Below are 12,994 nucleotides of genomic sequence, written 5' to 3' on the forward strand. Positions count from 1 at the left end.
TCTGTCCAGAAAGGTGGGTTAACTCAAAGTGGGAGCTTCTAGGTCATACGTAGATTCAAAGATTTTTCTGATTGGCAATTGGTTGAGTTATGTTATTGTCTAAAGACCAAGAATCAATACAAGAGAATGTCTGCATTAAGATAAGGGGTTGTGGAGACCAAGGTTCCCATTATGCAGAGGACGCCTCCAGGTAGCCGGCTTCAGAGAGAACAGATTGTAAACGTTTCTTACTCGACTTGATTCTCTCCTGGATCAAGAAAAAGGCCGGCACAAGAAAGGGGATTCTCTTGAGAATGTACATTTTCCCCCACAAGAGACAGCTTTGCAGGACTATTTCAAAATACGGCAAAGAAACACATAGGGTAAAATACTTTTGATTTCTTTCAGGGCCTGCTATCTGTCATGTGATGCTATACTAGAGTTAGGCTGGAAATTGGTGTCTTATTGCTACAGATCTGTCAGTCTTAAGTTCTGTTCTAATGTTAATACTGGTCAGCTGTACATGAATTCCAAAAGGGAGCAGGGAATAAGGCATGTCTGACCCCTACTTCCCATCATGACCTGAACAATTTTTCAGGTTAACTTTGGAATGCCCTTGGCTGAGAGGAGAGATCCATTCAGATAGTTGGGGGGCTTCGAATTTTATTTCTGATTTACAATAGCATGAACGAAGCAGAGGTCTGACTGCTTCGTTCCACTGAGTGGTTATTCTGGAACATTGCTCAGGGTACCATCTTCTTACTCTTCTTTGAGCAGCACTAAATGAAAAGGTCCCCTTTCACCTTGTAATCAGCAGGAAGTGGGATTCTCTCGAAGATGCTGATGATGACAAAATAAACTTGAAGGATTGTTCATCTGCTTTTGAGCTAGGGAAGGTGTAACAATATGCTTCCTGGGCTGGGGGTAGGGGAGAAAAGGGAGAAGAGCCTCTTTTTGGGCTTAATGAATTTTTTGCTTGTGCTTCTTTTGAAGCAGCAGCATCTTTGGGGCAGAATGGCTCCTATTCCCCTGTGTCCCCTACAAGAAGGGAGGGCAGTGAACAGAATTTGGGGCATAGTGGATCAATGTTCAGCTGCCACCTTCCCATAAATCCTATTAGCCACCTAGGAAGTTTCTCTTTAGAGTTCAGAATTTGGACGGAACTAGTCAGCATAAATGGAACTCAGCTTTATCTGGGAATACACTGTTGTCTCACCAGGAATCTGCTTCACCCCTTCTTGCACATATTTGTGTTCCCTAAAGGGGCATAATGGTGAGGAGGACGGCAATAAAGGTGAGGAGGACGGCATAATGGCAGGGGTAGGGAGGGGAGTGGAGAAGGATGTATGGGTCAGTGTAAACTCACAATGACACTTGATAAACTTCTGTCATGTGCAGGGCCTATTGTTGATGGCAACTCAGGGATGTCATTTCATGAAAGGAGACCTCTTTGTCATTTTGTTTAAATGGCTTTTTTTTTTTTTGATGTGGAATCTCGCTCTGTTGCCCAGGCTGAAGTGCATTGGTGCAATCTCGGCTCACTGCAACCTCTGCCTCCTGGGTTCAAGCCTCCAGCGTAGCTGGGATTACAGGTGCCTGCCACCACGTCCAGCTATTTTTTTTGTATTTTTGATAGAGATGGGGTTTCACCATCTTGGCCAGGCTGGTCTTGAACTCCTGACCTCGTGATTCACCCACCTCAGCCTCCCAAAGTGTTAGGATTACAGGAGTGAGCCACTGTGCCCGGCCTTAAATGGCTTTTTAAAAACAATTTGCACCTATACCATACTAACTACAATTGGCACACAAAAACAAATATATTGAGAATTTGCCTCTTTATTGATAACATAAATTCAGAGGAGATAAGGGTAGCCTGAGCGGCATGGGCAGCCCAGGTATCAGTGGCACCAGAAAAACCCATCTCCAAACTAGCTCCTGAAGAAGGATGGCATTCTAGGGCTCGTCCAAGATGACGTAGACACAGTTGTCTGGGTCAGCAAGTAGTTCATTGGCGAGCATTAATTCCCTCTGATATCGCCTGCATCTGGCCCTTTTATTCTTAAACCAAACCTACAATCAGAGGGAAAAGGGGATTGGTTCAGTATATTGAACAGTTTATGTCATAATAGAAAAACACAGTATGCAACTTTATATGCTATTGAGATTTTAGACTGCATCAGGAGAAGCTATTTCCTCATTGCTAAAATACCTTAGGAAAGTTAACAACACAGCTCCTGGCCCTTCAGCTCACCCTTAGTGAGCACCAGCTTTGTGCCAAGTCCTGGAATAAGCTTATTACTTTGTATCTCTCCTCTCCATTTTATTGATTGATTGATTGATTGATTGATTGAGACAGGGTCTTGCTGTTTTGCCTGGGCTGGGGTCCAGCGGGCAATCATAGCTCACTGTGACATTGAACCCCTGGGCTCAAGAGATCCTCTCACCTCATCCTCCCAAGTAGCTGGTACTAGAGGTACATGCCACTATACCCAGCTGTTTTAATTTTTCTGTAGAGACAGGGTCTCGCTATGTTGCCCAGGCTGGTCTTGAGCTCCTGGCCTCAAGCGATCTTCCCACCTTGGTCTCCCAAAGTGTTGGGATTACAAGCGTGAGCCACTGCGCCCAGCCCCAGTTTTAATAGTCTTTAATGGTTACTTCCAGGTATTGGATGCAGTTCTGGCTTATGAGTTGTTCCAGGTCCTTGCTGTTAATTCAATGCCTGGCAACAGGGTAACAAAAGGTGTGCATCTGACAAGTGACCATCAGCTATCCAGCTGCCGCCTGCTCCCTCCTCACTAGGGAGAGTTTCACCTTGTTCGTGGGAGAAGTTCGGCATGGTAAAAAGTGGGCCTAATTTCAAATCGTTTTCAGGGGACTGTTTAAAAAATCCATCTTTGGTATGTAGTAAATAATAGGAAAGAGCACACTGGAATTTTAGACAGGTTTCCTTCCAGGATGTCTAAGGGATCATTTGTCCTCTGGCAAGAGAGGCCTGGACACTGCCTTGATAATTTTAGCCTGTAGCATTAAGGAAAGTTGAAACCAACTCGACCCAAATTAACTGAAACTCTCAAAAATCTTTACCCACCCAACAGTTTAGGGTAAAGAGGCATACCATTGTCACCAATGCCAAATCTTCGTTCTCCAACCTGCTGCACCCTCCAAACCTTCCTGGGCTCAGGACAAGGTCAGCTCACTCTGTTTTAGCTACAGCTCCAGGATCCTGGACTGGAGGTGCTGTAGCCCAGTGTGGCAGGGCCCCCTAGGCCCTGCTACTCAACCAGGAGATCTGAATCCCACCCCTTATTCCTAAGGCAAAAAGGCGGAACCAGCATTTTAGGAAGATGGTTAACATCAATGTGGGGGAAGGGTCACAAATATGGCTCCTCCCTAAATATCTGCCAACAATTAAAAAGCAAACAGACAAAGAGAACCTGTCAGTTACATGTCACTATCCTCTCAGCATCCTCGTTAATGGAGTTTATATTGTATTTATTACTTTCAAAAGTTCTCAAACTGCAAACTGTAAGTGGCACAAAGGGCCTTCTTTCTTTGCCTGACACGTCTTTTTCACTTTCCCATTTAAGGATTTGCAGTCTTTCTGCTGCATGAGGCCAGTCTCTAAAAGTCTAAAAGAGCTCATTTTGGGAGGTTTCAAGTGTACCACTGGTCAAATCTATAAACATAACCCAAGTGTACAGTGGGTTAACTGGTATGTTCTGATATTAGGTCTACATTCCCAATGCTGGTTTCATAAACCAGTTGCATTATATCCGCAAAAGCTATGGGGAAACTATGTATTACTTTCTTGGGGGAAATTTATGCTGTATAGTTTGGAGATACTTGAGAACATTCTGTCTCTTTCCTTATTTGCATCTTGTGGCTCATATTCTTTTCAGAGAACTATGGAGAGAACATTATGTAAACCCAGGGAGGGGAAAAACAACTCACCAAACCTTGTTTTTCTTTTCCTCTGAGTTTGCCTTACCAGCCCAAGAAAAGCAGACCCAACCTCTTTTCAACTTCTCCAACCCGAACCAGGTGTGATTGTGAGCCCACCCTTTGCCATTAGGATGTCAGCACTCAGTGACCTGCTTTGTCAGGCTGCTTTTTTGAACAACCCACCACCAGATCTGCAGTGCATTTCCCTCACTACACTCACACATGAACTCTGCATAAAAGCTAATAATAAGGTCATCCTGATTTTTGTTTTCTTTTCTTTTTTTTGAAAACATCACTTTGATACTATGTATGGTTTTCTTTAGTCTTAAGTGGTCATCATTTGAATCCTATGACCTACAAATTAGTTAACACTGCTTAAAGGAATGAAAAGTATTTGAAATTAACATGGGTGTGAATCTACTCTAAAATGAGGGCCAGTAACATGGGTGTGAATCTACTCTAAAATGAGGGCCACCTCTCCAAACAAATTCCAGAAAACCCACGCCTTCAAAAAAGTACCACCAAAAAGAAATATAAATCCTTAGATGGAGAGAAATTCCTCAAAAGAACAGTCACTTACACATTTAGTAGTTTGATAATGTTGAATTTGTATGGTATGTGCAAAGCCTATTTTGCCCATTATTTTTCTCTAACCTTTTCACCCTTCTTGGTCAATTGAAATGAGTTCAATATTACTCAATTACTCATTTTGTTTCATTCTTTAGACAATTTTCCAAAGCATAAAAACCTTAAAAAACTTTCCTCAATTCCAAAATAATGTGACTATTTTAGCAATATTTTCAGGTTGACACATCAAAGTATTTTAGAAAATTAAAACTTAGCGCTGCCACTGTCTATACTGCTTTACCAATAACTTAAAAACAAAAGGAGGAGGACCACGGGCTTGGACATTTAAGCTATCTTCCCATCAGTCTCAGCTTAACTAAATATACGTTATTTAGTCGTGTAACGCGTTCTATGGGTGAATTAGTCCCTCATCCCAATATTTATAAATTCACTCATTTAGCTAAGTGTTTATGCCTGGCTTTAAATAATTTAGTACACTCGAACCCTCTTATAACCCTGCTCCTCCCTGCATTAACTTGAATACTTCTAAGGTAAGACTGAGCCCCACCATGACTCTACACAGAAATTGCTCCTAAAAGATACCAGTGTTAGAAGGAGTCGAATTTTATTTATTGGATACACACATATATGTATATATGTATTATATATATGTATATATAAAATACATATATGTGTTTCTTATGTATGTATTTGTTTAATTTTGTATACAGATTAGAAGCAGTTTTTTGTTTTGTTTTTCCTTTAGTCAAATCATGTTCCCTAATGGGAATAGGAAAGAGGAAAGAATCATAAGCTGGAGCTTACTCCCTTTTCTACCGACAAAGAACCCAAACTTCAAAACGTATTTGCCAACATAAAAAAGACAATAATAAAAACAACAACTTTAGAATGTTCAGGACAAAGCCTTCAATGCCCTGAAGCAGGTTTTAGAATGGCTGCCCTCTCAAATTGCTTTTTCAAGTGTACTTACCCGCACTTTGTCTTCAGTCACACCTAAGTTTTCGGCAAGTTCCCTTCTGTGGAGAGAAAATCACACATGGTTAGTATTCAAGGTTGTGGATGGAACGGAATATATAGTATGTACTATATACTTCATGCTTGCTTTACAATTTATAATCTCCCCTCACACCTCCCCCAAGCATATACTTTTCTTTAATTCCCAGGTCCATGGTTGCTTTAGAAATGGTTTACCCTCATCACAAAATTTAAGGTGACGTTAACAACTCAGTAATCAAGAGAAATTTTTTTTGTTCTTTTTTTTTTTTTTGAGACGGAGTCTCGCTCTGTCGCCCAGGCTGGAGTACAGTGGCCGGATCTCAGCTCACTGCAAGCTCCGCCTCCTCGGTTTACGCCATTCTCCTGCCTCAGCCTCCCGAGTAGCTGGGACTACAGGCGCCCGCCATCTCGCCCGGCTAGTTTTTTGTATTTTTTAGTAGAGATGGGGTTTCACCGTGTTAGCCAGGATGGTCTCGATCTCCTGACCTCGTGATGCCCCCGTCTCGGCCTCCCAAAGTGCTGGGATTACAGGCTTGAGTCACCGCGCCCGGCCTTTGTTCTTTTTTAAATTGAGACAAAGTCTCACTCTGTCTCCTAGGCTGGAGTTCTGTGGCATGATTTCAGCTCACTGCAACCTCTGCCTCCAGGGTTCAAGCGATTCTCGTGCCTCAGCCTCTCGAGTAGCTGCAATTACATGCACATACCACCACGCCCTGTTGATTTTTGTATTTTTAGTAGAGACGGGGTTTTGTCATGTTGACCAGGCTGGTCTGGAACTCTTGACCTCAGGTGATCCGCCCGTCTCAGCCTCCCAAAGTGCTGGGATTTGGGGCATGAACCACCGCACCCCACCAAGATGAATAATTTTAATGCATTATTATTATTATTATTATTTGAGACAGGGTCTCACTGTCGTCTAGGCTGGAGTGCAGTGGCAGGATCACTGTTCACTACAGCCTCCATGTCCTGGGCTCGAACGATCCTCCTGCCTCAGTCTTCCAAGTATCTGGGAGTACAGGCACGCATCACCACACCCACCCTGCTAATTTTTTATATAGAGACGGGGTTTCACCATGTTGCCCAGGCTGTTCTTGAACTCCTGGATTCAAGCAATCTTCCCACCTCGGCCTCCCAAAAGTGCTGGGATTACAGGCCTGAGCCACCGTGCCCGGCCCTAATGCACTATTTTAATAAATAACAATTAATGCAAAAATCTGTGATGAGGGCCAGGCGCTATGGCTCAGGCCTGTAATCCCAGCAGTTTGGGAGGCCAAGGCGGGCAGACTGCTTGGACCCAGAAGTTTGAGACCAGCCTGGGCAACATGGTGAAACCTTATCTCTACACAAAAAAATACAAAAATTAGCCAGGTGTGGTGGCCTGTGCCCACAGTCCCAGCTACTCAGGAGGCTGACACGGGAGGATGGCTTGAACCCAGGAAGCGAAGCCTGCAGAGAGCTGAAATGGCACTGCTGCACTCCAACCTGGGCCACAGAGAGAGACTCTGTCTCAAAACAAAACAAAAAAAACAGAAGAACAAAAAACCAACCAACCAACCAACCAAACAACAACAAAAAAACTATGATGAACGAATTATCAAAATTTTAAATAAAGGAAGGCTCTAGCACTGTAGTTGCATGACAGTACCTCATTCTCCTTACCCCAATTTCAACAAAATTTTATTTATAAAAACAGACCAGAGCTGGGTATGGTGGCTCACTCCTGTAATCCCAGCAATTTAGGAGGCTGAGGTGGGAGGATTGCTTGAGGCCAGGAGTTCAGCTTGGGTGACAGATCCCCCACTCAAAAACAACAACAACAACAACAACAACAACAACAACAACAACAACAACAGGCCATCATCATGGGTAATAAAAGAAAAAACAGATAAACTGGACTATATCAAAATTTAAAACTTCTGTATATCAAAAGATACAATGAACAGAGTAAAAAGACAACTCACAGAATGGAAGGAAATATTTGCACATCACATCTGATAAGGAGTTAATATCCAGAATATATAAAGAGCTCCTATAACCCAATAACCAAAAAAAGAAAAAAAAGAAAAGAAAGAAAAAAAGAAAAAGCCACTCAGATTTTAAAATGGGTAAAGGACTTAAAGAGACATTTCTCCAAAGAAGGTATACAAATGGCCACTAAGCACATGAAAGGATGCACAACATCACCAATCATTAGGGAAATGCAAATCGAAACTATAATGAAGTATCACCTCACACCTATTAGGATGGCAATGTAAAAAACCCCAGAAAATAACAAGTGTTGGTGAGGATGTGGAGAAACTGGAACCCCCATGTATTGTTGGTGTGTATGGACCTGTATCTATAAAATTGAATATTATTTAGCCTTAAAAAGGAAGGAAATTGTAATATATGCTGCAATATGGATGAACCTCGAAGACCTTATGCTAAGTGAAATAAGTCAGTGACAAAAATGCAAATACTGTATGATTCTACTTATATGAGGTACCTAGAGTAGTCAAAATCATAGAGACATAAAATAAAACAGTAGAATGGTGGTTGCCAGGGGTTGGGGAAAGGGGGAAAAGGGGAGTTGCTTAACTGGTATAGAGATTCAGCTTGGCAACATGAGAAGAATTCTAGAGCTCTATTGCACAATAGTGTGAACATACTTAACACAACTGAACTCTATACTTAAAAAGTGGTTTAGACGGTAAATTTCTGTGTATTTTACCACATCTTTAAAAAAGGGAGGCACGAACTAGTTTCCAGGTTTCATTCACATAAACATTGCAATAAAAATATTTACCTTGATGCCCAGGAGGTGAACATCCCCCTCCACACCAGCACAAAGGCAGGCAAGGACCCCCAGTGGCTTTTTCCTCATGACTGGGTGGGGCAAGGGAGAGAAAAAGATGCCTCGAAACGAACTTGGATCTCGCGGCTCCTGGAGCAGGACACTTACCTTGTGGACGCATCAGGGTATTGAGTGCGTTGGAAAACACTTTCCAGCTCCTCCACCTGCCACGGCTTGAACTTCCTGCGCCGAATTCGTGGCTGCATGTTCTCGGGCTGCGGATCCTCCATGGCCGCCTGGGCTGGCTCCTCCAGGGGCTGCTGCAGCTGCCTAGGCCCCTGGTTTCCACCGCCACCCTCGTGGATCATGCCGCCATAGCGGTTCATGCAATTCTCGTGGTTCACGCCGCCCTCAGGGTTCATATTACCCATGAGGCCTGGAGCTCCTTGGCCAACATGGCCTTCTACCCTTGATGCTGCCCCCAGCTCAGGTGTGGGGCTTATTTTTACCTGGTATACATTCAGGCAGTAGAACTTCGTGTCATGGACGAGCGAACGTGCCATGGCTGGAGTGCTGCGCCCCTTACACAAACCCCGTGGCGTCTGCAGCTGGAGCGGGGGGTCAGAGGGTGGAGCTAGTTCCTGTTCTCATGCTTGGTATTGGTTACAGTTGCAATCAGCGGGACTTGCTTATGCGCACAAGCAAGAGAGGGAATGGAGAGGAGTAGGGGGATGGGAAGGTGGGGGTGGGGGTGGGGAGTGGGGGGTTGCAGGGGGTAGTGGGGGGTGTGAGTGTGGGGGTGGGGTGTGGGTGGGGGGTGGGGGTGTGCACGGTGAGGATGGGGGTTGCAAGTGGGGGTGGGTTGTGGTTGGGGGTGGGAAGCTGGGTGGGGGTGCACAATGAGGGTGGGGGTTGCAGGTGGGGATGGGGTATGGGTGGAGGGTGGGGGGTGCGCAGTGAGGGTGGGGGTTGTGGGTTGGGGTGGGGGTTGCGGGTGGGGGTACGTGGTGGGGGTGGGGGTTGTGGGTGGAAATGGGGGTGTGGGTGGAGGGTGGGGGCTGTGGGTGGGGGTGCGTGGTGGGGGTAGGGGTTGTGGGTGGGGTGAGGAGTGTGGTATGGGTCGTGGCTGGGGGTGGCGGTTGAGGGTGGAATGGGGTGGCCAAACATAGGGGCAGTGTGGAGAAGGGCCAACAGGAGGCATATATGTATGCAACATGGGGTCCCAGCTTGCAGCTTAGCTGACTACACCCTACTCGGGCCTAGTTATTACCCCGAGGAAAGCTGATTTGGGGGCTCAAGGGGGAGGTGAGATCTCACAGTGACTATAGGACTGCTTGAGTAAGTTTGGAGAATATCTCATGGCCTGACCCTCCATATTTGGCAGCCTACACGGGGCACGGGCTAGTAATTAAGCTGAAACGATTGGCTAGGGGGCTGCTTGTTCAGAGTTCCAGCAAAGGCACTGAAAGCAGAGCTGCCATGCTCTCTTCAGTGCTGGGATTGGGATCTTGGAGATAGGCATGCAGAGCATTCTGGGTGGTAAGATGTGCTCTGTAAGAAATCCGATGCACCCTTTGAGAAAGTCAACACAGAATAAACACGAGGCTGAATCTGTTAGCCTGAGACTGAATATCTTCAGCTGTGCAAGAGAAACCTGTACTCATGGCAAAATGGAGTGCTATTAGGACAAGCAATAAATAAATAAATAAATAAATAAATAAATAAATAAATAAATAAATAAATAAAAATCGGGGATGGTATAGGAAGAATCCTAGTAAGGGCATACCTGCCAAAAATCTCCAATCTTGGGATGGAGATTTGGGATCTATGGATGTGCAGCTTACTGGATGTGGGGCCACTTCTGCTCCACAGAGCCTCATAACTACACAGCCTCCCTAGTACTGCCCCTGTGTTTTGGCCACCCCACCCCAATAAGCCCAATCACGAAGAAAAACCCTGAAGAGCCTGGTGCAGTGGCTCCTGCACTAGTCCCAGCTACTCAGGAGGCTGAGATGGGAGGATCACTTGAACCCAGGAGTTTGAGGCTGTGGTGAGCTAGAATCATGTGGCGGCACTCCAGCCTGGGCAACAGATAGAGGCCCCTTTTCTCTAAAATAAATAATAAAATAAGAAATAAAATGAAAATGAAAGAAAGGAAAATGCTAGAGAGTCTGTCATGAGGAAGGGCATGGAGATGTTTTCTGAGGGTGGACAACTCATGAATCCTTAATTTTTCTAGAGATTGTGTGTGTGCTGTTAAGTGATGGTATATACTTTATTTTGTTTTTTAAAAATATTTTTAAAATTTTTATTATTTTTAAATGTTCTTTTAAAAACTTTCTGTATCTATTTACAAATATTGGTTATTTGAGGGTTTTTTGGCAGCATATATAAAGATTCAGACCCATTGAGTCTATAGCCTACCAAGAGAGAGCTCTGGTCTTCCTGGTGATTCTGAGCATGGAAAGGCCCTTGCACTTGGCAGCATGCAGGGAACCAGTATGGCAGGACTAAGCCACTCGCCCCATTAATTGACTGCCATCCACTGGGCTAAGTGAGATCCTTGCATTCTATCCCTAGTGAAAGAAGAGAGAGGAAGAAGAAGAAAAATAGATAATAAGAAAATTGAAAAAGAAATGAAGAAATGTACATTGTGGGGAGCAGAAAAGGACTACCAGTAATGGGAGGCATCAGCTAGGAGCACAGATCCGAAACATGACTCACTGTGTGTCCTGGGACACTGGATGAATCTATCTGGTTCTTAGCTTCCTCACCTATAAAATGGAGATACCAACAGTGTCTCGATCATAGGGTTTTCATGAGAGTTCAATGAGGCAAAGCATACGTGTAACTGAACACAGCTCTGACTGCTCGCCACTTGCAAAGTCCAATGAACAAGAATGACGTCTGGTAAAAGAAAGTGGTTTTATTCCAGAGCTAGCTGAGGGGAAGTAGTACAGGCTGCCTTAAGGAAGCCACTACAGCCTTTGGGGCAGAAGGCAGGAGCTTTGAAAGGGGGGCTTGGCATGAACGACATGCAGGGGAGAGGGCGATGGAGTGCGGAGTCTATGTGACTTGCCTCGGATGTCTTATCTATCAGGTGGTCTGGCTGGCACCGTCATGGGCAGAGCTAGGTTGTAAATTGAGGCAATCTCAATTTGCCTCCTGGTAGGAGAGAGTTCTGGAGGTTCCTGGTTTGCTTTAAGGTTCAGTCTCTGTAACTTCTAAGTAAACACGTAGTTAGATAAGCTTGCTGTGTAGGGAGTGTTTGGTGGAGAGAAGGTAAAGGTTATAATTGCATTCCCAAAGAGCTAAGTAGGAGGTGTGAGGAAAGGAAAAAGGAAAAAATAATTCATTTGAGTCTTTAAAAAAGAGGTACTTGGTTACATATAGACTGTTTTATTCTTTTTCTTCAACTCCAAATAGTCAATTTATCAGCAAATCCTGTTGACCCCACCTCAGAAACACATTCCCAAACCTTTAATTTTTTTCTCTGACATGCCTAAGATAATCACTATCGTCTTAAACCTGGGATAATGCATTCATGTCCTGTCTCCCTGCTTTCACCTTTTTTCTCCTATAAACATTCTCCACCCAGCAGCCAGAGTGATCTGATGATGAAAATGTGAATTACACCATCGTGCCCCTGCTTATCACTTTCATAAGGCTTGTTCTTGGGTTGGGTCCAGAGTAGGTACTTAATACATGGTAATGTTTATTACATTATCTGGTATCTAAGAATAAAATATATTAGGCCAAGAAAGAAAATCGATCTGCTGAGTGAAAGACACAGTCTTCTGGCACATTTCCTGGCCCAGGGCTCATACATGCAGCAGCCAACATAGGCTTCCTGACGGAAGCACATATAGGTACATAGAAACGCGGTACATGTATTGTTCTCACAAGAAGATGCTCTATCTTCATTACATGCTCCCAGAGGATAACAATCACTCTCTCTCTTTCCCTTGTGAATAAAAAAATATGAAAGTGAGTCAAGTAGGAAATGTGAGGCTACATGGTCTGGTCATTTGTGAAATTGTATAATTAAGCACCTCAATTAATCCTCAAAACACCTCTATGATTTAGGTATGATCGTTATCTCCATTTAAAAAAGTATTAAACCAAGGCAAAATGAGAATAAACTGCTCACCAGATTAGCCAGCTAGCAGGTGGTGAGTGAAGCCATGATTCAGATACCCAGTCTGGTTCTAGGGTCGCTGCTCACATAAATCTGTTACATCAGGCTGTGATTTGTGGCTATTTTTGCTTAGGACGTGGGTTCCATTGGGTACCTAAGGTTTTCAAGAGTGAATCAAAAATTAAAAACTAAATTACATTTAAAATAAAACATTCAAGTAAATACTAGCTTTTCTGGTGCTCACATAGGGCAACGACACTCACCTAAGGTGCCTATGAGTGACTGAAGGTGAGAAAACACTGGGGTACACTGTGGAAATCTGAGATGTGGAAGAACATCGAGCTGTCACAGATGTCCCAGCTAGTCTATTGCACCCCATGATTAAAACTCTTACATGTCTCTCATGCAGCATTTGAGCCAAGGCTGAAAATTGATCATGAACTGATTAGGCAAGAGAAGGAGAGGGGTGCAGACTCCAACAAAAGTCAGATTGAGGAGGCAACATTTTGGTTGAAGTCAGAGAGAGGCCGTGAGATTGCCATCCCTTGACATCTTTTTGAAAGTGAATTGTTTAATCA

At 44.0% G+C, this 12,994-nt stretch overlaps 2 protein-coding genes across 5 annotated transcripts in view; both read right to left on the bottom strand.

Moving 5' to 3' along the window:
* Positions 1–1,799: 1,799 nt before the first annotated feature.
* RHOXF1 (Rhox homeobox family member 1) lies at positions 1,800–10,778 on the bottom strand. Of its 2 annotated transcripts, XM_030934524.1 has the most exons (5): positions 10,065–10,338; positions 8,788–8,886; positions 8,447–8,688; positions 5,480–5,525; positions 1,820–2,049 (listed from the first exon to the last, which is right to left on the bottom strand). In XM_030934524.1, the coding sequence occupies exons 2-5, from the start codon at positions 8,839–8,841 to the stop codon at positions 1,933–1,935; spliced, it is 459 nt and encodes a 152-aa protein (XP_030790384.1). In that variant the 5' UTR covers positions 8,842–8,886; positions 10,065–10,338; the 3' UTR covers positions 1,820–1,932. The 2 variants fall into 2 exon arrangements, with proteins under 2 accessions (XP_010373402.1, XP_030790384.1); XM_010375100.2 differs by lacking the exon at positions 10,065–10,338 and adding an exon at positions 10,703–10,778 and having other exon boundaries at positions 1,800–2,049; positions 8,447–8,886.
* An 879-nt stretch (positions 10,779–11,657) lies between these two features.
* Positions 11,658–12,994, bottom strand: part of LOC104662663 (putative uncharacterized protein CXorf42) — a 111,231-nt gene continuing 109,894 nt past the window's right edge. Inside the window, exons 4-5 of one of the 3 annotated variants that reach the window (XM_030934522.1) lie at positions 12,680–12,735; positions 11,658–12,570 (exon numbers count right to left, since the gene is read on the bottom strand). In XM_030934522.1, coding sequence (XP_030790382.1) covers positions 12,546–12,570; positions 12,680–12,735 — 81 coding nt within the window. In that variant the 3' untranslated portion in view covers positions 11,658–12,545. Of the gene's footprint in view, positions 12,571–12,679; positions 12,736–12,796; positions 12,840–12,994 lie in introns of those variants that run through there. The other 2 variants (XR_004058420.1, XR_004058421.1) reach the window with 2 other exon arrangements.

Source organism: Rhinopithecus roxellana, chromosome 7, assembly GCF_007565055.1.
Source record: "Rhinopithecus roxellana isolate Shanxi Qingling chromosome 7, ASM756505v1, whole genome shotgun sequence".
In the NCBI taxonomy this organism is placed as follows: domain Eukaryota; kingdom Metazoa; phylum Chordata; class Mammalia; order Primates; family Cercopithecidae; genus Rhinopithecus; species Rhinopithecus roxellana.